The sequence below is a fragment of the Drosophila albomicans genome, chromosome 2L, assembly GCF_009650485.2.
Source record: "Drosophila albomicans strain 15112-1751.03 chromosome 2L, ASM965048v2, whole genome shotgun sequence".
NCBI classification, from domain to species: domain Eukaryota; kingdom Metazoa; phylum Arthropoda; class Insecta; order Diptera; family Drosophilidae; genus Drosophila; species Drosophila albomicans.
Window position 1 is genome coordinate 11,079,841 of NC_047628.2, and position 25,601 is coordinate 11,105,441.

General features: G+C 33.6%; 2 protein-coding genes across 5 annotated transcripts in view; both read left to right on the forward strand.

Moving 5' to 3' along the window:
- The window catches only part of LOC117563804 (AF4/FMR2 family member lilli), a 129,639-nt gene that overhangs the window by 45,390 nt on the left and 58,648 nt on the right, over window positions 1-25,601 (forward strand). The gene's annotated exons all lie outside the window — the stretch shown is intronic.
- Window positions 1,207-1,871, forward strand: LOC117565714 (ficolin-1-B-like). The gene is made up of 2 exons (XM_034244962.2): window positions 1,207-1,611; window positions 1,681-1,871. Exons 1-2 carry the CDS (start codon window positions 1,373-1,375, stop codon window positions 1,769-1,771), a joined length of 330 nt encoding a protein of 109 aa, XP_034100853.2. The 5' UTR covers window positions 1,207-1,372; the 3' UTR covers window positions 1,772-1,871.

Genomic DNA, 25,601 nt, shown 5'->3' on the forward strand with positions numbered 1-25,601 from the left:
TATCAACATGCGACTGAAAGAAATTGAAAACAATGTTGTTGCTATACATTTTTTATATTTTTATTTTATTTATTTTTTCGAACTTAAAAAAAATTGCAGACAATCATCCGACCTTGAAATCTCTTCTGCCGAAAGAGAATCTAGGCTGAGCTCTAGGTTATCATTACTTGACTTCTCTCGCTCTGATCTATTGAGCGGAATCCACATCCGCTTCAGACATTCAATGGCTTTAACGAAATAACGAAATTCAGTTCCAAATTCATTTTGTTTGCGGGCAGTCGAAACATTTAAAATGGGCAGAATAAATTTTAACGGAGTTTTCTTACTGATGGTCCTTCAAATATTCTTGGTGGCTACAACAACTGGAGATGAAGTGAGATCAAAGACATAATACTAAGAAGAATAAAGAGTGATTAAAGTGTATTCGTTTTCTTCCTATCAGACGTGTGAATCAGACCGAAAATTGGAAGAACAGTGCCGCTTTCATAATTATAAAACTGTCAAACCTTTGCTAGATTACTTCAGGCAGGTTAGAAATGAGTTAGATCAAAGTGAAACTAAGGAAAAGCAGATAAGTGAATTAAATTCTGATCTTATGGAAAAATATCATGAAATTGTAAGAATTCATGAAACATTCGTGAAAGAGGCAAATCTATTAAATGAGTATAAAAACAAAGTAATCAAAGGGGAAAACGATTTGCAATTGTGTCAAAATAAAGTTGATAAATCTGAATCTGAAATTAATTCACAACAAAATACTATTCTTAAATTAGAAAAACAACTATCAGATAAATTCACCAACTTAGAAAATTGTCAAGTTCAATTAAAATCTCTTAATTCTAGTTTAATTGAAAAAGATGAAAATATCAAGAGATTAAGTGAGAATATTCAAAATAAAACAGAACATCAGAAAACACTTGAGTTAGAATTAGAGAAGAGTAAATCTATAATAATAAAGCATGAAAATGATATTCAGTTATGTCGTTCAGAAATGAACAAATTAAATAGGACATCAGAGAACATTAGAGAAGAACAAAAAAAGATTCAATTGAAATTAAAAGAATGTGAAACTAAGCTTAGTCAATCTGAATTTGATAAATTAACTTCCACAACATGCATCCCTTTCGGAGAAAATCCAGGAGTTCATGAACTCAATGTCTCTGGCATAGGTTTATTCAATGTTTTGTGCGATAGTCAGTTAGCTGGACCTGGATGGATTGTAATACAACAACGAGTTGGGGGAAATGAGAATTTCACTAGGGATTGGGCAACGTATCGCAAAGGTTTCGGTTCTTTTGAAAGTGATTTCTTTCTTGGATTAGAGAAATTACATCGTATCACGAGCTTGCAGCGTTTCGAACTTTACATACATATGGTTGCTGAGAATGGAAGAACCTACAACGCTCGTTATGACGACTTCAAAATATCTGATGAAGATAATGGATATGCACTGAGTTTGGGTAAATTCAATGGAACTATTAAAAACGATAGCATGAGAGAAAATGAAAACATGAAATTCTCAACATTCGATCACGACAACGACAAAACTGATTATGCTAATTGCGCAGACAATTATAAAAGTGGCTGGTGGTACAACTATTGTTCTGATTGGTAAATATTGCAAATTTGTATTTTCGAAGGAATACAAATAATTATAGATTTTTGTTGTTTCTTATGCAGTGCTTTAAATGCACGATATTTGTATTGGTATCACATTCCACTTAATGAAGTTAAGATGCTAATTCGCCCCAAAGAAGAGATGAAGAAGTGATAAACTGAAAAGCTGAAATTCTCATATTTTACTCAATTATGTAATTATTTATAAATAATTGGTGCATTAAGAAATTGCGTTCTGAAAAATAAAACAATCGACTATTTGATGCAGCGATTTATTTTTTGAATGGAATTATTTCTGTTTTTATTGCATTTATTGTATGTTTTGATGTAGCAAATTTTAAGTCTCTAAACGCTTTCAATAGAGGTGCGAATACTTAAAAGTTAGTAAACTTATATATATCCTTTCAGTCGAACCTTGAATATTAATGTAATTTATGAAATGATCAACACATATTCGTTTCTTATTTAAACATAAATGATGCAGTTTTGTTACTAATAATACATAACAAATTTTGTTCTTGCAACATCCGTTGATAAAGGTAATAATAATTACACAGAGCAGTCTATTATAATGGGTGCTATAAGTGCATTTATTTTCCTTTTATTAGACAGATGAATTCGACCAACAAATGGAAGAACATTGCCAGATTTATAACTATACAAGTATGTTAAGAAAGCTACAGTCGAGTGTGCTCGACTGTGATATACCCGCTACCCATTTGGAATAAAAGCTAAGTATTGCGGCATTATACTCAAAATATACCAAAAATACGAAAAATATATCGAATATTTGGTATGTCGATATAATACTGAATTCAAAATATACCATAGGCACAATATATCAGATTGCCAACCAAAGCAACTAAGAGCCCTAGAAAGTCGGCGTTTTTGCCCATACAAAATTATTTCTTCAATCACTTCGACAATTTTTATCTGATCGCAACCAAATTTTCAGGAATCATAACTACTATAGTTATTATCGTATACACCAATTCGCAGCTCTAGCTTTAAAATTACGCTTGTTTTTCGATTTTATTGATTTGTGGGGCGGAAGTGGGCGTGGCAAAATTTTGAAACAAACTTGAGCTGCGTTCAGACATAACAAATGCTGTCGAAAAAAAATTATAGCTGTATCTCTTATAGTCTTGGAGATCTAGGTGACGGACAGACAGACATGGCTAGATCGTGTCGGCTTATGATGCTGATCAAGAATATATATACACAGTTTATAGGGTCGGAGATGCCTCCTTCTACCTGTTACATACATTTCCTGCCGGCACAAAGTTATAATACCCTTCTATCCTATGGGTAGCGAGTATAAAAAACACACGCCAGACGTGGACTTGATGATGATGATGAAGAAAAAAGAAAATGACACAGAAGAAGAAGAAGAAGAGGCAGCAACAGCAACAGAAGACAAACAACTTCAATAACATGGAACGAACTTGCAATTACAAAACTCAAACTCAAACTTCAAGCTTCAAACTCAGCAGGGGGCAAGAAGCAAGTGCACAAAAAAGTTTGTCAAAGTGCTCGTCGATTTGTTTATCAGGTTTGCGCAGTTCGTAATCCCTTTATGTTTTCAGCATTCTCTCTTCGCTCTTCACTCTCCACTCTTCTCTTCTCTCTTCTTCACCTGCTTCGTTGTCTACGGTTGTGCAAAAGTCATTTCGTTTGGGGGCAAATATTAAGTCGACAGTCGCCATGCTTCTTCTTCTTCCCCCCCCTCTTTTCACCTGTCTTCTCTCTCTTTCCTTCTGCTCACGCTTGATTTTCACTCTTTGCTGTTGTTGTTGTTATTGTTGGCTTGATGAATTTTCGAGTTTGCCAAGATGCAAGAGCAAGAAAAAGCCAAAGAAAACGTGAACTGTGACCAGTAATTAGAAAACTTGTAAGCTCTGATTTTCACTTCTCATTTGTCTCGCTCGCTCAACTACTTCAATGCAAAAATTATTCATCATAATTGCTGCACTTCTATGCTTAAAGGTATTCAAAATTTCGATAATTATATGAGTCAAATAATGATTATGTTGATTATATCTATTGCATTTATTCGACAAAAATATACGATGTGATTTTGTTTAATTCAGTATTTTATTGTTGTAACATAAAGTATATAAAGTAGTTGAATTCAGTAGCCTTCTAAAGGTATCGAACTATCGATACTTATTGACAGTGTTGCCAGATTAATACTAGTAGGGTTGCCAGATGAATATCACACCATATAACTTACAATATGGATTCATTATTTTGAAGAAAATCCCTGTTAGAAATATTCTTTATATTAAAAAAAAAAACATTAAAAAAACCTTCGAAATAACTAAAAATAATGAAATAATTAATTAAAGTTATACACTTAAATGCTAAAATATTGAAATTTCTTTTGAAAGTCTAGTGAATTGATTCTGATATGTAAAACAAAGAATTTTAAATACAATATTTTATTCTATTGGATTGAAAAATTATAAAGCAACGGCTATTACATTTGAGTTATTTGTCAAATCTTTGAAGTTTTACATATATGATATATTTAAAAAAGAGGAATTCAGCATTTAATTATTGCATTATTATATATTATTATTATTATTATTATTATTGATTGTGAAATTTTTCTGAATATTCTATATGTTTCTTTAAAAAGCAAAAAGAGCAAAAGAATAAAACATTATATTATATTTTATGCCTCTTTAGTATAACATTTAAGTGATCCAAGAGACTAAAATAAGAAGTACAGAAATTATATACTGGAATTATAAATATGCCGAAAATGTCTTAAACAAATTAAATATATTCCGAAACATGAGTAAAAATGACTTTTATAGCTCTTGATTAGCATTTTAATTGGAGCTAAACATGGTCTTGGTATTATTTTTCTGTTTTAGGATAACTACATTTTTACAATGTGACCCAAAAATGAACGAATTTATACATATTATCGTAAAACAAGAAAAGTTCCTTAAATCAATATTGGCTGTAAATATAGCGCTAGTCTATAGCCATAAAAATAAATCTTGTTTACTTTTAAACTTGTTTCAGTTTATGTTTTATCACTGTAAATAATGTCATAAGCGATAAATTCCTTCAGAAAATTACTCATATTTGAATAAATTTGTATCACAAAGTGTAGTATTTAAATTTATACTTTTCAACACATCAGTTATTAAAATAACTTTTCAATTTATGCAGCTTCAATAATCAATTATGATATTCAAATCATGGTTTCTATGTTTGTTTCATATTAAAATATGAATCCGCTCTGTATGACTTTTAAGTACAACACATATTCAATAAAATTCAACTCAATTCATTTCAAATTACAAATTATTGAAAAGAAAAAAAATATATAATATTTAATTCAGCTCAATTCATTTTAGTGAAGTGATTCTTATATTTTCTGCCGAAATTCGAAATACTTCATTTCATAAAAATATTGTTTGCATCAAATTTGATGACTTTGAAGTTTTGCATTTCAATTGATGCAGCTTATTCAAATTCGTTCAACCTTTATTCAAAATGCAAATTGAAACGTATACTTGATATGCGAACCGATAATTGAACAAATGATTCGGATAAACGTGCACGATGCGACTTCCTATCGAATATCAACGCGAATTTGCGGTAAATCAATTTCATTGAGAAATGCGGTAAAAGCCAAAAGAGAGGCAAACAAGCAAAACAATTAACCGTTTACCCCCCTCGAAAAAAAGGGCAGACGAAGCTGGCTTACAACACTCACACACACACACAGTCACTTAGCCATCAAAGTCAGTTAGTCAATGCCGCAGGCCAAATTACAGGGAAAATCCCCCCGCTTTCCCCCTCTTTCAACGTGTAATCACAGCTCATATAATCATAATTATGAGGCGCAGCCTATGTGCCACGCCTCCCTCTTTTGCACCATGCAAACGGTCCTTAGCCCTCAATCTCCTTCTCCTCCTCCTTCTCCTCTTCCTCCTCCTCCTCCTTTCGCCATCATCGTCGTCGTCGCATCCGTGTGGCGCGTGCAACGTGGCGTATGAGCAATTTGCTTCAAACGCAAAGTGAAAAAGCGACGAACGCATTTTCAAATGCCAAGCGAAGCATATGCTGTGGCCACGCCTAACCGCCTCGCTCTGACCGCCCCCCTTTTGTGGCAGCTTGTGTTAGTTCAGTGCTCATTATGAAATTATGCAAAGATATTTCTTGTTTTTCTCATCTTTTTTTTTATATGTTTTTTAGCTACACGCAAAGTGTGCAAAAAATAGATTTTTTTCACTTTGGTTTCGCACTCACACACCTTCCTCCCCCTCCCCCTCCCCTTTCTCCTCTCTCCTTTCCACCTTGCAGCAGTAGTAAAAATATGCATGCAATTTACACAAAATGAAGAAAAATGCTGCCAAGCTATGAAAATATAAGTTTTCTTTTTTCCTTCTTGCTCTTTTTTTATCTCGTTACTTTGCTCGGCTTTCAACGTCTCTCTCTCTCCCTTTTCCTCTTTCTCTCTCCGGCTGGGCTCCTTAATGAAATGAGTAAATATTTTGGTCTTGTATTATATTTTATACATCAACTTTTCGCGTAGTCTATAAAAAACTGAGCAAATTTTGGCGGTTGATTTAATAAGGCAAAAAGCGTCTTGCTTAAAGATTGCATTCTTGAAAGTCTTGACTTCATCTTCAGTAAATATTTAAAAGCAGTTGTCGAATAATATTTTAACTTTTTTGTTTTATTGAATGAAGAAGTAAATATGAAATATGCAGCAAGTGTTTTACTTAAAGTGTATGACCAAAATCTTCAGCCTATCATAAGGAAAATTTTTTTTAGAACAGTTGTCGAATGTAATATTAAATTTGCCTTTATTTAAAATTTTGAATATTATTAAAAATTATCAATTTTGAAGCTTCAGTTCAATGGGTAAATCTTATACAAATTACCAAAGTTCAAAATGAATTTAGGCTTTATATAAATATTGTTTTAGCAATTTAATAAGCATACCAATTAACACAATTTAAGCTTTAATTTACATATCAAATTTGCTTAAATATTTTTATAAAAAGAGTTGCAATCTGACATCCGCTTTAATTTTAACAGCAGCTTATAAAGTTCAACGAAAATTAGGAAGTTCAGATTAAGAATATTTAGTTAATGATTAATTAATTAAGCTCAAATATTCAGAACATACTTAAAAGTCTGCCAACTTGATTTTCTCGCTCAAATCGCACTGCAAAATTTAGCAAATGTTCATTTTATGAGAAGTTTTATAGCATGAATTTTATTTCTTTATGAAGCTTAATTATTCTAATGCATAATGATTTAGCTTGAGTTTAGTTCACCTTAAAATACAGGGTATCTCTTTCCCAAATATTCTTGTTCATGTTCTCTGTAGAGAAACTCATTACAGTCAAGTGGAAAGTTGAAGTGGAAAACTCATCTTCAACTATGTTAAAATAAGCGGCCTACATTTTGATGCCATATCCCTATATACATTTTCGTTTGTGGGCTTTAACCCAATTCGTAAAATACGAAAATATCTTTTGGCGAAAAGTTCAATAAATGCTCCCATTTTGCAACCAAAAATTACGCGCCCATCAACCCAATTGCTGCCACCGCTGCTGAGCAAAGTAGATGAGGCTTTTCATTTCATGTTGCAGCGCAAAAGACGTGAATACTCTTTACCCCCACTTCTCTCCTCTCCCTTTCCGCCCCTTTCGCTCTCTTTGATTCCCTGGCTATTCTGGAAGCTAGAGCAACGATTTCCTGGCATCACGAGCGCACAGTAAAACCGGAAAATTTTCTACATCCTGACTGGGCGAGTGACGACTGACTGCTAAAATGCACTTCACAAAAAAAAAAAACAGAAAAAAAAGAACAAGCTTGTATAGTTGGGTATGCACGAACGGAAGATACCATGTAATGTCTACACTAGAAAAAGATGAAAACAAAAATATATTTTTATGAATTAGAAAAGCTTGAATTGCCTACACTTTGAATTAATAAAAGTGAGAGCAAATGCTCGCCTATAAGATACCCTGGAAAATGCTAAATAGTGTAATCGGTATGTTTTTCAGCTCAAATTTGTAAACGCCTTAATCACTGTTGATAATTTGAAAATAATAAATTTAAAATTTAAAATGTACATTTTTTAGCTTTTTTCCTTCATCTAAAAAGTAATATTCAGAATTTTCCTTCATTTAAAAAGTAATATTCGGAATTAAGATTCAAAATTTTCTGTTATTTCCTTTATCTAAACAAGGATATTCAGAAAAGTTTTTTATGTTTTTTCCTTCATCTAAGCAATTTTCAAAATACATATTTAAAATTTTCTGTTTTTTCCATCATTTGATGCTCAATTTTTAATTTTTGATATAGTTAATCAAATTTGTACAATTTTTTCTGAAATTGAAATTTATAATTGAAATTATTACAAGCATTTTTAATTGAGATTTTTAAATATACTATGAAAAATACCAAAAGTTTACTTCCTTGATTGCATTAACTATTTTATGGTACCGTGTTTATAGTATATAATTACAGTCAATAATTTCAAATTATTTTCGAGATTAGTCGTAAAATACCCGTCTTACTATAATTTTATAGGGCATCGAAAACGAGCAAAGAGAAAAACCAATGCGAAATGAAATGAAACAGCGCGTTCGTTGAACGATTTGATCGGGGAAGGGGGGAAGGATGGCAATAGGATTGAAGGATAGGGGGAAAAGGGGGTCAGCAAAAAAAAAAAAAAAAAAAAAAAAACTAGAACTCATGAAACGGGCCTAAAACCAGAAACCAGGCAAATAACTATCGGGCATACATATCTCCCATACGCTCTCATGTGTGTGTGTGTGTGTGTGTATGTGTCTTTGCAGTTTTTGGCCAACTTAAATTTGTAGTCCTGCAGCCCAGTGCACAGGATCCTACTCTGCTCCCTTTTCGCCCCGCTCTTTACACCCCTTTAACAGTGGAGGGTTTGGCTGCTGTTGCTGCCACTCAACGCGCATAAAACTCTTGAAAATGCTTTTGCTCGTAAATTTTGAAGCAACTGGCAAACGGATAGGATAGCAAAAGGGGGAGAAAGAGAGATAGGAAAAAAGAGAGGGCAGCTGTAGCATCAGCAGTAGTAAGCGAACGATGGGGAAAGAGAAGGGAGGCTGAAGTGTGGTTGTTGGGTGGATATTTAGCCCAGAGGCAACCACAGTGAAGCTGTTGCTTTTTTTTCTCTTCTTTCTTCACATTTTGCTGCTTCTTCTTTTACTACTGCTAAAGCAGTGTTGTGTAGTAAAGAGAGAGAGGGGGCTAAAGCTAGCACAGGACATTGCCGCAACAATTGTTGGCTTGCCGTCGACGTCGTCGTCATCGTCATCGTCGCAGCTGCATGCAAATTTATTTTCAAATGCGACGAGGGAGCAACAACTGTAGTTAGAAGAGGAGAGAATGGGAGTACATAGTAGCAAAGCAAAGGGAGTGCAGCGCAGTCTGTTTGCACACACATGGCGACGTTCATTTTGTTACTCCCCTTTCGAGCTCCCTTCCCCCCACCCATTTGGCCAGACCATATGCATATAAACGGGGCAGGCAATAAAACAAATTTTGCGGAAAAATATTCTCTTCCCAGCTGTGTGTGTGTGTGTGTCAGTGTATTTCTATATTGTAAAGAGTGCAAAATAAAGAAATCAGAGTCGAGTCGAAAGTGGAGGACACATGCTGCTTAAAAAGGATTAATAAACAGACACAGTCACACAAACATACACACACTCCGCTCTCTTTAGCGCTCGCTCTGTTTGTGTTTGTGTTTGTCTAGTTATATAAATTGTTTTGCATGTTTTTGGCGCTCGCTCTCTTCACACGCGCTCTCTCTCTCTCTCGCTCTTCAAACTCCTCCTCCTCGCTCTTCGTCTAGCGTGCGCGCTTTGCTTTGGGTTATAAATTGAACATCGAAAAGCTGATAAGATTATAGTTGAAATATGACTTTGAACCCAACACAGCCCCGCAGCGTGTATTGCTTTAGTATTGTGTTATTGCTCGATGCACTCTAGCTGTATGTGTATGTGTGTGTGTGTTGCTTTACTTGATCACGTAGTAAATATGAGTTGCATAATCAGCCAGTGTTCAAATATAAATCTTTAGGGTATCCGAAAGTCGCACAAACCCCGTCAAGTTTGACCATTGACCTTGCATATGCTTAACGCAATGACTCAGCAGACATTTCTCTTTATTTTTTACCTGCCATAAATTGCAAGCAATTAACAAGCAAATAAAATAAATGCATGGGAGTGTGCATTGCATGTGTGCGTGTGTGTGTGTATGTGTCAGGAAAAATATGTCAACGAACCGTACGAAAATTGTTGTTAATTATTTCCGTGCGCAAAGCAGGTGACAAATGAATGAAGAAATGCGAAACAAATATACCCAAAAGAAATAAATGAAAAGCAAAAGAAGAAAAATGTGTTTTTCCTTCCACGCCCGCTGCCGCTTGTTTGTATTTTTATTTATATTTATTTACTTGTTTTCGCCAATAATTTACGGCATTCGATGACGTCGACTGCGACGAGTAGCTGCGGCTTCGCATTACACTGCGTCTGCCAAGGAGAGAGTCAGAGAGAGAGGGAGACAGAGAGTGGGCGTGCAAATGCGCTTGCAATATTGTCTGCGCTTGATATATTGACGTCGATGACGTAGCCATTGCACTCTTGCAACGGCATTGCAAAGCAATGCTTTCTTTCTCGCTTGCACATGGACGACAGCAGCTGCATGGAAGTGCGTCACTTTAAGATGGTCAGCAAAAGATAAAGCGGGATGGAAGTTGAGCTGCTGTTGCTTACGTCTATTTCGCTCTCATGCGTATTAAATTGGTAGATCTATTTAAAGGAGTGGGAGTTGGAGTAAGTGTAAATCCTGTCGCTCTTGAACAATTGGCTTGCATTGGATGACGCACTTGCAAAGTGCTCTTAAATATGCTTCTGATTTTATTGTATGCTGATTTATTAAATTAGTCACAACAGTTAATATGTATTTATTAGTGGCATTAATTAACTAATTACTGATTGTAAAATCTATTTTTGGATCATATTTAATCAGTTTATATGGAATTCGAAATGACTATTTACATTATGTGGGCATGACGCTTGTAATCAGAATACATAGTTGCTCGCTCGCTGTTACTCAGCATCACACATACATACATATAAGCAAATGAGTTCGTCTGCAATGCTCTTAGAAATCGCCTGCTGTCAACGCCATTGGACTTTTATGTCTTTTTTGGTGGGTTAGGCCTTTTCACAGTGACTCAGTCACTAATACATATGCACATAAGCATGTATATGTGTCTGCTTCTAACACTCCGTTACCATGCAGCGCATAGGAAGAGAAGGAGGTATGGAAAAAAAAAAGCAGAAATAAAACTGGAGGCAGCGAAACTTATTTAGGTTGTTAGATGAACGACCGCTACACATCAGACAAGCTAACCTCCTGCCCTCTCCTCCCCACACTAAGGAGCCTACTCTGCCAAAAATGAGGCCCAAAACGAAGAGCATAAAATACCCGAGACTACAACATAATCAACGGTAGTGGCAATAACAATAACACTAACAGTAACAGCAAGTTTGTCGCATAACAAAACACACACACTCATTTACTCTGTCGCTCTGTCGGCGCGTCAAAACTTAAGCACTCTCCCGCCCCCGCTAGCTCACGTTGTGCGCTCTTTCTTTTGTCTAAGCTTTTTGCGCTCGCTCTTTACTGCCGTTGCTGTGTCAGCTGTGAAGCCGCGACCACGGCCGCGTTATTTGGCGCTTTTTGTGTCACACGTTTGTCATAGTTGCGCTCTTTTTTTCCTTTTTTTTTTTGCCTGCTTGCTTGTTTATTTGTGCTCTTGTGTATGTGTGGCGCCCGTTTCCAGTTTTGTGGGCAGGCGCTGCTATTGCATGATAAGCGCAACGGAAATGCAAAACCACCACAAAAACAACAACCACAAAGCACGGCTGTCTGTGTGTTTGTGTGCATTAAAATGCAATAAAAAAAGTGCAAAACAAGAAAATTGAAATGAAAACTGCAATGAGAGAAAAAGTGAAATGCATGCGGAAGGAAAAAGTTTTGATTTTGACCGGAGCAGAGACCGAACAATGAGCTTGTAACTGAGATGGCAATAGTTGAGTTGGGGATATTTAAACCAGAGCAATAAAAACGAAATGGAAGTTAAGAGAGCAACAATGCTATCGATAAGCTAATTACGCTTTGGAACAATTCTCTTTTGTTTAGTGCTAATCTCTTTTCGACTAAACGAATTTGCTGCAAGCGCAGACAAAAATTCCTTTGGCAATCGAAGGGAAATTTGTGATCAACTAGAGTGCAAATAAAAGGGACATTCAGCTAAATCAAATCTCTTCGCTTCGTTAAGCTCTTAAAAGAGAATATCAAGTGTTTTCATAAATTCCGCTGTTCTTGTTCAAAGTACAGTAGTAAAGTGGGATATAACAATGGAATGTAATGAAAATAAAAGAGATTTACAATTACATGTATACATTCAATCAATCAAAGGTTGCTTTGTTTGCGCTTCAACTATACAACAAATAAATTTAAATTATGGTATTCAATTCAAATGCAATTGAAATCAAAAAATCAAAAAAAAAAAAAAAAAAAAGAAAAAAAACAACAAGTCAAATATGTATTTCAATGTTTGTCCATGACGTCGTGGTGCTTGCTTGCCAATCTTTTAATAAATAACAAAACAATTTTGAATTGGGGTTCGATTCCATTCCATTTGCAATGTTGTCGTGTGTGTGTGTGTGAAATAAGCCGTAAAAATAAGAATAAAAAATGTGGAAACACGTGCCACGCAAAAAATCAACAAATTGACAATAGCCGAGAGGGGCGAAGCGAGGGGGAGAGAGAGGAAAGAGCAAACAGGCAGACAGACAGACGGAGGCTATCAATAAAACCTAAATTACAAATACATATTCAAATATAAATATCGCAAAACTTTTGCAAACACGTCAATTTATGCTGTATGCGATGACAACAAGGATAACAACAACAACACACATACACACACATGCAATATGTCCTGCGGGCAGTGTGGAAAAGTGGTTTGGGGTAAAAATTCAGCGAGCGCTGCAAAAATAAAAACGGAAAAAAATCAGCAGAAAATGAAGATGAAGCAAGAGCGTGTTGTGTGCGAGTGAAAAACTTTTATTGTTTTTCATGATGGCACGCAAATAAACACGGCACGTGTATTTGGCTAATATACCCTGTAATTTAGAAAGTAAAAGGGTAGTGCGGACTAATTAGTCAAATTTAGGCAATTGTTACATTAGATTCTTGTTTTTATGTTAACAATTGAAAAATTCAATTTCAAGTTTTCGATGATAAAACAAATTACAAAGAAACAAAACAATTTTATAATTTTTATAATAAAAATTTAAGGTAAAAAACACTTTTTTCAATATAGAAAATCATGAATAATGATTTAATTTTTTTGAATCTAATATTCTTGAATGCACATGTTAATAACTTTTAGATGCAATCATCGATTAAATTGCATCAGAAAAATTGCAATCTAACAAGAATAAAGTTATATATAATAGCATTATATACATACAAATAAGTAAATAATAATAAATAAATTTACATTCCCACTTTTCTGAATCAATTTTATATTGTAAAACTTCAATATTTGCGTTTTCAGTATAATCTTTATAACCTCAATATTTAACATGCTATTCTGCGATATCCTTTCCTCAATCTATTTACTCAATTACAGAGCATCTGCTAGTCTGTCATCTTGTTGGCTTCTCACATTTCTTGCCAGACACCTGCACAGCATGTTGTCACCCCAAAAACAGAATATTATTTGATTTTGATTGAATGTCAATCGCATTGTCCGTCCATCCATCCATCCGTCTGTCGTTCTGTCTGTCTCCAAGTTCTTTTCCGTGTCTTGTCGTGACTATCTTGTTATATCTTGGCTATGAATTTTTGGTATCGCAACTCAAGTTGTTGTGCCTAGCACTGAATATTAAAGTCAGATGGCGAAACTTTACCCTCGTGTTTGGAAATACTGAAGTTTAACAATTTTAAATTGAATCAGAAGCAGGAAATTAAAAGCAGCATAATGTATTTATTTTTATTTATATTGATTTGAAATATCAGTTTAATTTCAATTCAAATTCTATTGTTGTATACGGTATTATTTCGTAATTATACCAAATTCATATACTAAAACACACCGATGTCTATATATGGTATATTGGTATATTATTACATTTTAAATGTACCTCCGAATATATAATAGACCAGGTAAATTGATATACTATTACATTTTAAATGTACCTTTGAGTTCAGTATATACCACTTATCAACCAAAGCAACTAAGACTCAAATACTAAAACACAAAACTCTACATTTATAATTATAAACAAATTACAATGTGAGTTCTGAGTTTGTCTGATGACCAAGTTGTTTTTGCCTGCATCGTTTTTTTCTCTCTTCTTTTCATACCCGTTACCCATAGGGTAGAAGGGTATTATAGCCGGCAGAAAATGTATGTAACAGGTAGAAGGAGGCATCTCCGACCCTATAAAGTATATATATTCTTGATCAGCGTCAACAGCCGAGACGATCTAGCCATGTCCGTCTGTTCCGCAATATTTTGCTTTTATTCAAAATGGGTAGCGGGTATCTCGCAGTCGAGCACACTCGACTGTAGCTTTCTTACTTGTATAGTTATAAATCCGGCACTGTTTTTCCATTTGTTGGTCGAATTCATCTGTCTAATAAGAGGAAAATAAAAATATACTTATAGCAGTCACTACAATACACTGCTCTGTGTAATTATTATTACCTTTATTAACGGATATTGCAAAAACAAAATTTGTAAGGTATTATTAGTAACAAAACTGCATCATTTATGTTTAAATAAGAAACGAATATGTGAAGATAATTTCTTAAATTACATTAATATACAAGGTTCGACTGAAAGGATATATACAGGATAATCATAAGTTTACTGACTTTTAAATATTTCCACCTCTATTGAAAGCGTCTAGATACTGAAAGTTTGCTACCTCAAAACATAGAATAAATGCAATAGAAACTGAAATATTTCTATTCAAAAATTAATTGCTGCAATTTCTTAATGAACATAATTGAGTTAAATATGGGAAATTCAGCTTTTCAGTTTATCACTTCTTCATCGCTTCTTTGGGGCGAATTAGCATCTTAACTTCTTTAAGGTACATGTTCCCATTGTCCCGCCAACGTAGATTTTTCTCATATGGTGCATTTAAATAACTGCATAAGAAACAACAAAAATCTATAATTATGTGTATTCCTTCGAAAATAAAAATTTGCAATATTTACCAAAAACCACAATTATTGTACCACCAGCCACTTTCAAACCAGACTGCGCAATTATAAACATCAAATTTGTCGTTGTCGTGATCGAATGTTGAGAATTTCATGTTTTCAGAGTATCTCATGCTATCATAAATAGTTCCATTGAATTTACCCAAACTCAGTGCATATCCATTATCTTCATCAGATATTTTGAAGTCGTCATAACGAACGTTGAAGGCACTTCCATTCCGAGCAACCATATGTATGTAAAGTTCGAAACGCTGCAAGCTCGTGATACGATGTAATTTCTCTAAGCCAAGAAAGAAATCACTTTCAAAAGAACCGAAACCTTTGCGATACGTTGCCCAATCCCTCTTGAAACTCTCATTTCCCCCAACTCGTTGTTGTATTACAATCCATCCAGGTCCAGCTAACTGACTATCGCACAAAACATTGAATAAACCTATGCCAGAGACATAGAGTCGATGAACTCCTGGATTATCTCCGAAAGGGAGGCATGTTGTCGGACTTAATATATCAAGTTCAGATTGACATAACTGATTTTCCTTTACTTTATCTATTAGCTTAGTTTCACTCTCATTTAATTTCAATTCAATCTTTTTCTGTTCTTCTCTAATGTTCTCTGATGTCGTATTTAATTTGTTCATTTCTGAACGACATAACTCAATATCTTTTCCATGCTTTATTATCTTCTCTATTTCCAACTCAAGTGTTTTCTGATGTTCAGTTTTATTTTGAATATTCTCACTTAATCTCTTGATATTTTCATCTTTTTCAATTAAACTAGAATTAAGAGATTTTAATTGAACTTGACAATTTTCTAAGTTCGTGGATTTATCTGTTAGTTGTTCTTTTAATTTAAGAATAATATTTTGTTGTGAATTAATTTCAGATTCAGATTTATCAACTTTTTTTTGACACAATTGCAAATCGTTTTCCCCTTTGATTACTTTATTTTTATACTCATTTAATAGATCTGCCTCCTTCATGAATGTTTTATGAATTCTTACAATTTCATGATATTTTTCCATAAGATCAGAATTTAATTCACTTATCTGCTTTTCCTTAGTTTCACTTTGTTCTATCTCATTTCTAACCTGCCTGAAATAATCCAGCAAAGGTTTAACAGTCTTGTAGTTATGAAGCCGGCACTGTTCTTCTATTTTTCGGTCTGATTCACACGTCTGATAGGAAGAAAACGTATACACTTTAATCACTCTTTATTCTTCTTAGTATTATGTCTTTGATCTCACTTCATCTCCAGTTGTTGTAGCCACCAAGAATATTTGAAGGACCATCAGGAACAAAACTCCGTTAAATTTTATTCTGCGCATTTTAAATGTTTCGACTGCCCGCAAACAAAATTAATTTGGAACTGAATTTCGTTATTTCGTTAAAGTCATTGAATGTCTGAAGCGGATGTGGATTCCGCTCAATAGATCTGAACGAGAGAGGTCAAGTAATGATAACCTAGAGTCTCGGCCTAGATTCTCTTTCGGCGGAAGAAATTTTAATGTCGGATGATCGTCTGCAATTTTTTCTATTCAATAGGTTCTTTTCTGTTTGCTCCCAGCAGCTTCTTCTTGAAGACCCATCGACAACAACATTGTTTTCAATTTCTTTCAGTCGCGTGTTGACAGTGGGGTCAAACGACAATGGGACTGAGTTCGTAATGATATATTATATATGCTGACAACTATTTGGTTAGCAAATTTAAAAACAACTTGATTAAGTTAATAAGAGTATAATTATAACTTATAACTTTGTTCCGGCAGGAAATCTATGTAACAGGTAGAACGAGGCATCTCCGTTCTTATAAAATATATATATTCTTGATCAGAGTCAAGAGCCGATACGATCTAGCCATGTCCGTCTGTCTGTCTGACAGACAATCCGGTATATTGTGCCTATGGTATATTTTTAATGGGGTACTATATAGATATACCAAATATACTATTTGGTATTTTTTTATTTTGTAGTATTTTTCGTATATTTTGAGAATAATACCGCTTTTATTCAAAATGGGCAGCAGGTATCTCATAGTCGAGCACACTTGCTTGTGTTGCTGTTTCGTCTGTCTCCATGATTCATTAAACGTAGCTGTTGCCGTTGTCGAAATCAGCCAGCTTCCCCCTCAATTTCCTCCCTCGAGATGTGTTGCGCCCTTCTGCATAAATTATACGCCTTGTCATCGGCTGTCTTTCGCTCTCTCTCTCTCTCTCTCTCTCTTTTTGTCCAGCAGCCGAGTCGAGTGACTTTTCCCCCTACTCTCTTTCTCTTCCTCTCTTTCAGTCATTTGCCACTTTATAAAGTAGCGCCGCTTCATTTGTTGCCCGTCTGTTTGTCTCCTGTCTTCTGCCTCCCCCGCAATTGCAACCCCCTTTTGCTCCGCTCCCCTGCCCTTGCCCTCGTTGCAAACAAAGTGAGCAACAGCTGCCCTTGTTGAGAGTCTAGCACAAAAAAAAAAAAAACGAAGAAAATTTTCAAAAATTTATTAAAAGTAATTTGCATTGCAAATTAATTTTATTTTTTTCTTCATTTTTTTTCCACTTCTCTTTCTCTTCTCTCCTCTATCGGTTTTTTCCTTTTGCTGCTGTCAAAATTACTATTTTATTTAGGAGCAGGCAAGTGAACATGAAGATTGGCGGGGGGCGAGGGAGGGGAGTGGCACATGCAGCAAAGTAAACAAAGTTTAGAACTTCCAATCTATTTCCCCACTTTTTTTTTCTTAGTTTCACATTCTTTCAATAAAGTTCGTGGAATAATGATTTAATGCATGTTAAGATTAAAGAGATGAGCTAGTTAGGAGAAATCAGAAATTTGTTAAGGGGTAAATTATGGTTTAAAATAATATTTTGAGGAGAGCAATAAAATAATATATCCTAGATAATTCTGCTGATTTATTAGTAACTAATGTCTTAATTGATTAAACACACGAGAATAATCTATACCTAATTTATTTCTTGAAATTTGTGAACAGTTTACAAATAATACAATTTCTACAATATTTAACAATGTTATTAACATTCCTAATGTGCTAACTGATTGACAATAAAAACAATAATTGGTAGTAATTTAGTTCAGAACGTGAATTCATAAATATTTCATAGCCTATCATTATATTATATTATTATTAAACTGTGTTTTTTATTGAGCAATCTTCAAATGTCTTTAGAAACAAATAACAAAAACAATATCAGCTGCAGCTTTTATAATTTTTAGTACTTGTTTTTAGTTAGGATCACGCCCATTTTTGTGTGTAAGAGTTACTAATTTGTTAGAAATAATCAGCAAAAAGTTTAAAAGGGGTGAAAATGATGTGAAGTGCCTAAAACTAATGAAGCTATTTAGCAAGTCTCAACAATTGAGCTATTAGCGAAAATTATTAGAAACATAATAGACTTTGTGCCTTTAGAACATTACAAACAAAGTTGTTAAAAAAGTAGATGTCAAAGTAGACGAAAGAAGTACAGTATTATTTCTTGAATGTATACTAAAAGATACATATTTTAATATTTTCCAGTATATCAATTTGGCACATTTAGTGGAAAATACTAAGACATATCGATTGTTAGTATTTTCCATTATTTCCAAATCGTTATTCTGGAATATACTAAAAGGAACTACTGGAAAATACTAAAAATATAGTTTTTAGTATATAATATTCAGTATATATTCGGTATATAGATATACTATTAAATTAAAAATGCACCATAGAGTTCCGAATATACTAGATTGTCATTATATTTGGTTATCAATTTACCAAATATAATGACAATCTGGTATATTCGGAACTCTGTTACATTTGTAATGTACCATACATAGAGTTAGAAATATACCAGATTATCAACCAAAGTATCATAAATAGTGTTTTTATGATTATATATACCTACTTCAAAATGTCACTTGCTCTTAAATTTTTCAAAAACAAATGAATATATATAATATTCTTGAAGCTCAATTTTTCTTGAATTGCAATCGACAATTTATCGATTATTTTGGGGTGCATATCGAGTGCAAAGTATCACCGATAACTGCATGTAATTTGAGCTAGTTTTTTATGCTATCAATAAACAAATATCATTTGTTTTATGAGCCTTTTTATAGCTGCAGAAAAACGCAATTTTTTATAATTCCCATTTGTGTAATTTTTTGAGGTGACCTTCTGATACTCTATCTGTTAAAGTAAAGTCAGTATTTTAATTCATATTATTTTTTAGATTATATTATATTTCTTACATTATAATAATTATAATAATAATTATAATCTCTAAAATATATTTTGTTATTTTCTCAATTATTAAAAAAATTATTAATTTGTTTTATCTAATTAATAACTAAAGTGTATTCCAAAATAGCTTTTTGATTGCAAAATTTCCTTTTTTTATGCGTGACGCGTAAAATATTGAATTGCAATAAATTTTCGTAGATAAAAAGAAATTTGTTTGCACCAAGCTGAAAATGATAAATGAATTATGGCCAACAACTAATGACAACAACAACTTTTAACAATAACAATTGGTCAAAGTCGAACACGCGTCGAGGCGTTAATAAGAAAAAAGTAAATAATAAAAAACTCGACGCAAAAATTTTAAGGCCATTAACAAAACAAAAAAAAAATAAGAGAGAAAAATAACAACAACAAACAAACGTGCACAAAGCAAATAAGCAATAAACAAAATACAAAAAGCCAACAACAAAATAAGACAAAACAAAGCAACAACTGAAAAATGTGCTGAGTAAATGCAATTATTTGTGTAGAAGAAGGGAAAAACTATTGAAAACGGAAAAGCGAAAAGCAACAACAAAGGTTATTAACAAGAAAAATTGAAAAGGGAGTGAGAAGAGGGAGATGGAGAGGGGAAGAAGGCTGTTTGAGGGGATTTCTGTAGTCTGCACGCGATGTCATTAGAAGTAATCATTAAAGCAAATTGTTATTACGTATAACTACATTAATACTCGTACTTAAATTTCTCGTGTAGTTCGTAATAACAATTTCAGCTAGTTAACTATATTCCCCAGGGGAGCAGAGGGGAAAACGAAGGGGGGAACACTCTCATTAGAGAGCGCCACAAGATTCTTGGTTAATTGAAATTAGACGAATCAATAGAATATGGAAGAGTCCATAAAGTGATAGATCAGCTGGCGCCTAAACTGAGGTGAAATAAATATATATTAATAAGATAAATTATATTAACTAAATGAAAGGGAATAAATAAATTCATTATGAAAAATACACAAAAATATAGGAAATAAAAATATTTGAAATGAAAAATAATGATTAATACATAATAAATACTAAATAATATAAAAATAAATACTAAATAATACTAAACATTATTTGTTCAAAATTAATACTAAATAATATAAAATAAATACTGAAAAATAAAGACTAAACAATAATCATGCGAAGTAAATACTAAACAATATAAAATAAATACCAAATAATGCAAAATTAATACTAAAAATAAATATTAAACAAATCAGAAATAATTAATGATTACAATAAAAATACTTAAAAATATGAAATAAATACTGAAAAATAAATACTAAACAATAAATATGAAATAATGAATATTATAATATAAATACTAAATAATGTGAAATAAATACTGAAAAATAAACGCTACGCAATACTAAATAAATACATGGGAATTCATGAATATTACAAAATAAACACCAAATAAAATACTAGCAAACGATAAATACTAAAAACATAAGATAATATACACAAATTTAACATTAAAATATTAAAATAAGGTAAAAACATATTTAAATACTAAAATGCATGAAATCCAATAAAGTATGAATAAATAATTTATGCTAAAATCTAAATTTTTTTAATCAATATATGTATACCAAAAATTTATAAAAATAAAATAACCAGGTAAACCAAAGGTTTTCTTATTTTTCAAATGAAATGTCAGTTCAGTTCAGAATTTGATGTTATTTATTGTGGAGAGAATTTGTGAAATTATAAACATTTTGATTGCATTCATATTTTGTGTGTTTGCATATTTTCTGGGCCATTCAAAATGGATTACGGGTCGTATAAGGCATAAATTAAGTATACGCCCACAGCTTTCGGTTCATTGAATTGTAGGTGGGATGATGTTTTGAAATTCATTTAATTTGAATAATGTGTTCGTTATAAACGGAGCGTTTATTAACAATCAAGCATCAATCAAAACAATTGCAAAAAAAAATAGGTCAATTACTTGCAAGTAGTTTAATATATAAAATAATAATAATAATTAGTGCTGCACTTGTAAACAATAGTGGCATTGTTTTTGCTTAAATTATGCATTGATTTCAAGTGCAATTCGCGAGGCCGTTCCCCCCTCCCTCTCTCTCACGTGTCTTCCACATGCCACATGCCAAAGTGGCGTGCACAGTTGAGGGGCTGTTAACCCTATAAGGCCCCCGTTGCTCGCCCCATTTTGATGATGGGCGTGCATTACTCACATGTCCGTCGCGCTAATAAATTAATTTATATTAAGTGCATTAACAACCGCAAGCAAACAGCAACAACATCAAAATAAAGCAAACGAATTCGATGCTAATTAAAATGCAGCCAAGCGCTTCAGCAAATAGAATACAACAACAAAAAAGGAAAAACAAATAAAAATACATTGCGAATTAATAACCTAGCAAAAAATCGAATAAAAAGGCAAACAAACAAGCCAAAAAGGAAATCTATTAAAAAAGAGACGAAGCACAATGTGAAAGAATAATAAAACACACACACCCCACATCGCCCACATCCTCTTATCCGGCTCTAATTAATTACTTGATGCGCTGCGTTGCGCTCTTATTTATTTGTCTTTGCTGCGCTGCCGGTTTGTCATTCGCTCTCTCTTTCTTCCTCTCTCGCTCTATTTGATATATGCAAATCAACTGTGTGTGCTCTCTTGTCCTTGAATTCAAGTGTGAGCTGCGCGCGCGCGCGCTCTGCTAATTGCAGCAGGTGGGCATGAAGAGAGCAACAGCAGAGAGAGAGCTCACTCATCACACACGTACGTAGACTACACATGTTGCTCTCCCATTCTGTTGCTCGCAGCTAAGGCAGCCTAATAATGAGTGCGCCGCTTGCTTTGCTTGTTTCTCTATTTGCTTTGTTGACTTCTTCCTGTGTGGCGAGGCAACTGCTCATCTGCTGTCACTTTTTGGCTGGGCAACAACAATGTTTGCTTTTGCTTTGCATTTGCTTTTGGTTTTGTATTTGAATTCAAGTCTTCTCTCTGACTCTGTGAAATGTGCTTGTTCTTAATGTTAGTCGTTGCTTTTTTGCATGTGTATAGATGAAAATGTAACATAATATAAGTAGATTCAATAAACAGACCAATAGTGAAAAGAATGATACAAAAAAACTTTAATATAAATACTAGAATGTCGCCTTTTATTTTATCGATTATGATATTTATCGATAATAGAAGAAAAAAACATATTCATTAGTAGATTGTGAATCAATTGTAATGAAATATGAGTGACAACATCCTCGATTCAATATTTTCACGTATTGCAATCTCGACTCTGTGAAAATCCCCATTGAGTTGCCATAATGAAGTAATTAACCCGTAAGCTTTCATCAAAAATGGGCGGTAATTACTTAAACATGGAATTTCAGGGCACTCACAGCACTCACTACGCGATGTTCGCTATATGCTGTTGTACATTGTACGTTGTGTGATGTCCATTCGTGGAATGGCTCTTCCCTCTCCCTTTCTCCCATGCTAATGGGCAAGCTGTGCCATGTTGAAGTAAACCAAAAAAAAAAAAAAAAAAAAAAGAGCAGGTTAAAAAAAAATAAGAGAAACTGGCGTAAAAGTGGCGTGGCTGCGTGTTGAGGTCCTGTGGTTAATGTAGGCGTGGCAGCAGCTGTGGGCGTTTTAATGACTGTCCAGCCACACACATACCTATTTAAAACGTCCATGTGTGTGTGCGTGTGAGTGTGTGCATGGCTTCTGGCCTCAAGCGCCGGACATGGCCACGCATTTTTGCGTGCGTCCTTTTACGGGGACAGTACAGGAGCAGCAACTGTAGTACACTGAGAGAAATTTGTTATACATTTCAGAGCGAATCGTCTTGAAAAACTAAGAAAGACAAAAAAATTTCTTTAATTCCAAAAATTAATAATTAAAAAAAAACCAAATTTTATAAAAAAAGTCACTATAAACACAAAATTTCTTTAAATCCAACAAAAAAAAAAAAAAAAAAAAATTTATAAAAAAAAAATCACTATTAATACAAAAAAATAATAATAAAAAAATATATAAATACTAAAATAATAATAATAAAAATATACAAACAAAAAACATAACATAATTCTATAAACACAATAAAATTTCATTAATTCATAATACAAAAACTAAAAAAGAAAAATGTACAAATACCAAAAAAAAAAAAACGAATGAATAAATAAAGCACAACAGTACAATTCTTGTATCAATTTTTAAATCTAATCATAACAAAGTCAGCTTTAAAATAAATTCACAATAATCAAGTCAAGGAATCTCTACTTTTATAATAATAATAAAATAATAACCAATAAATAAATATTGCATATTTTATTTTTCAAATTTCTTTTAAATTTCTGAAAATATGCAAAAACTAATAAATACAAAATTAATTTATTCCATTTTAAATAATTTGGAATTATTTTTAGTTCTAAGAATAGTATTTTTTTTTAAATATACCATGCTCATGCAAATTTACTGTAAAATCTTGTACGTTTTTGATTTATGTCTCTTTTCCAAAAGAATTTCCTTCTCTTCGATTTCAGTTCGTATTATTTTTCTCAGTGTGTAGTGGCAGCAATAGCGCTAACGGCAGTTGCAGTGGCATGTGGCATGTGGCATTTGTATACACATGTCCTGTGTGAGTATGGCAAGTGAGTGAGTGAGTGACTGACCCAACACACTGTGGAGGCGGAGGGGAAGGAGAAGGAAGTCCTTCTGCCATTCAACGTGTTGCACGAAATGCCAACGCTTGTCGCATTAATTGCCACACGCATGACAGTTTTTAGAAGCGCTCCCACACTTCCACTCTCCGCTCGCTTGCCTTGCCAATATTTTTAGGGGGCGGCCTGTGGGCATTTTAATGGCTTAAACAAAACTACGCTAATTGGTTGGCTTAGCGAGAACGAACATGTGCATTAAGTGCAGCAATCCGCGCGTTGAATAGCGAAACGAATATGTTAGATCCACACTTTTGGTTTAAGGACTTAAATTTAACACAAACACCATCTGAATTATTTGGTTTTATTAATTATAATTAGCTGTGTTAACACAAATATTGCTCGAGGGTCATTCAACTGTGTGTCTAGCCCAAAAATAACTATAATAATTACATTGTCCGGCGCAATAAATTCAATTGTGTCGCACGTGTCCTGAACATTTGACACGCAATGTGTAAGTCTATAAAAAAGGTAGATCAAGAAAAGAGATAGAGCTGATAAAATAAAAAAAGACTGCTAAAAGTTAAACTAGACAATTGCTATTAAATTAAAGGTATATAAGATAAAATAATTAATTGATTACACATTCAAATTATATATATACTAGAAATATACTATAAAATATACTAGACAATTTGAAATATACTAAACAATATAAAATTTACTATACCATTTATTTTAAATAAAAATGTAATATAATCATTTCAAATACAAAAAAACATATGCATAGAAATTATATTTTAAATTTTAACATCTAAATTTAGATATGTATAAAAATTAAATTAAAGTTAGCTATGTAGACCCTCTAAGAGTGTTCACAGCAAATATGGCAGCTCTAGCTTATTTAGATTCGTAGTAATTGACATACACGCGAGCGGACGGACAGACAGACAGATGGCTAATGATATATGTAGATATATGTTATGGGGTCGCCAAAGTCTCCTTCTGTCTGTTGCATGCACATTTTATCACCGAGTATTTGCACGCTTTTCGGGTGAGCACATAAATAATTAATCATTAATTAATCTCTTGGCAAGCACTTTGCAAATATTTGCGCTTGTTTATCAACAAATGCGTCTCACTTTTTAATCGCTAGAAAAGCCAACTCTCTCTTTCTCTTTCTTGCTCTCCAACAAACACTTAGACATCTGGGCTCACTCAATTGGCATTTGTTGCTGTCAGCGATCATTCTTAATCGGCGTCTACGTCGTATACGTAATCATCGCCTCAGTGCAAAAACTCTTGACAGCAGCGCGTCGCATTCATTTGACAATCAATAGGTGGCAATATAGCAGTAACAAGAGAAACAACAACAACGGACGCTCTGTGCATAACAGGCAATATTTTGTAGCCCACCCCCCGCACACTGACGCTCTCTCACTCACACTCACACACATTAACGTTGACGCTCTTCCGTCTGCTGCTGTTGTTGCTACTGCTTCATCTTCTTCTTCTGCTTTGCTCCATTGCTCCACACTTGGCATTTACTTTGACTTGCCATTGTTGTTGTCTGCGTTTTGTTTGTGCTCTTCTTGCTGTCGCACTCGCACTCTTCATATTGTTGCTGTTGTTTTTTTTTTCTTTTCGTATTGACTCGCGCTCTCACCTCGCTCTCACTTGTCTGCCTATGCGTGTGTCTGAATATTTGTGTTTGTGTGCTCTCGTTCTCGTTCTACTTATTGGCTTACATTTTAAATGTAAA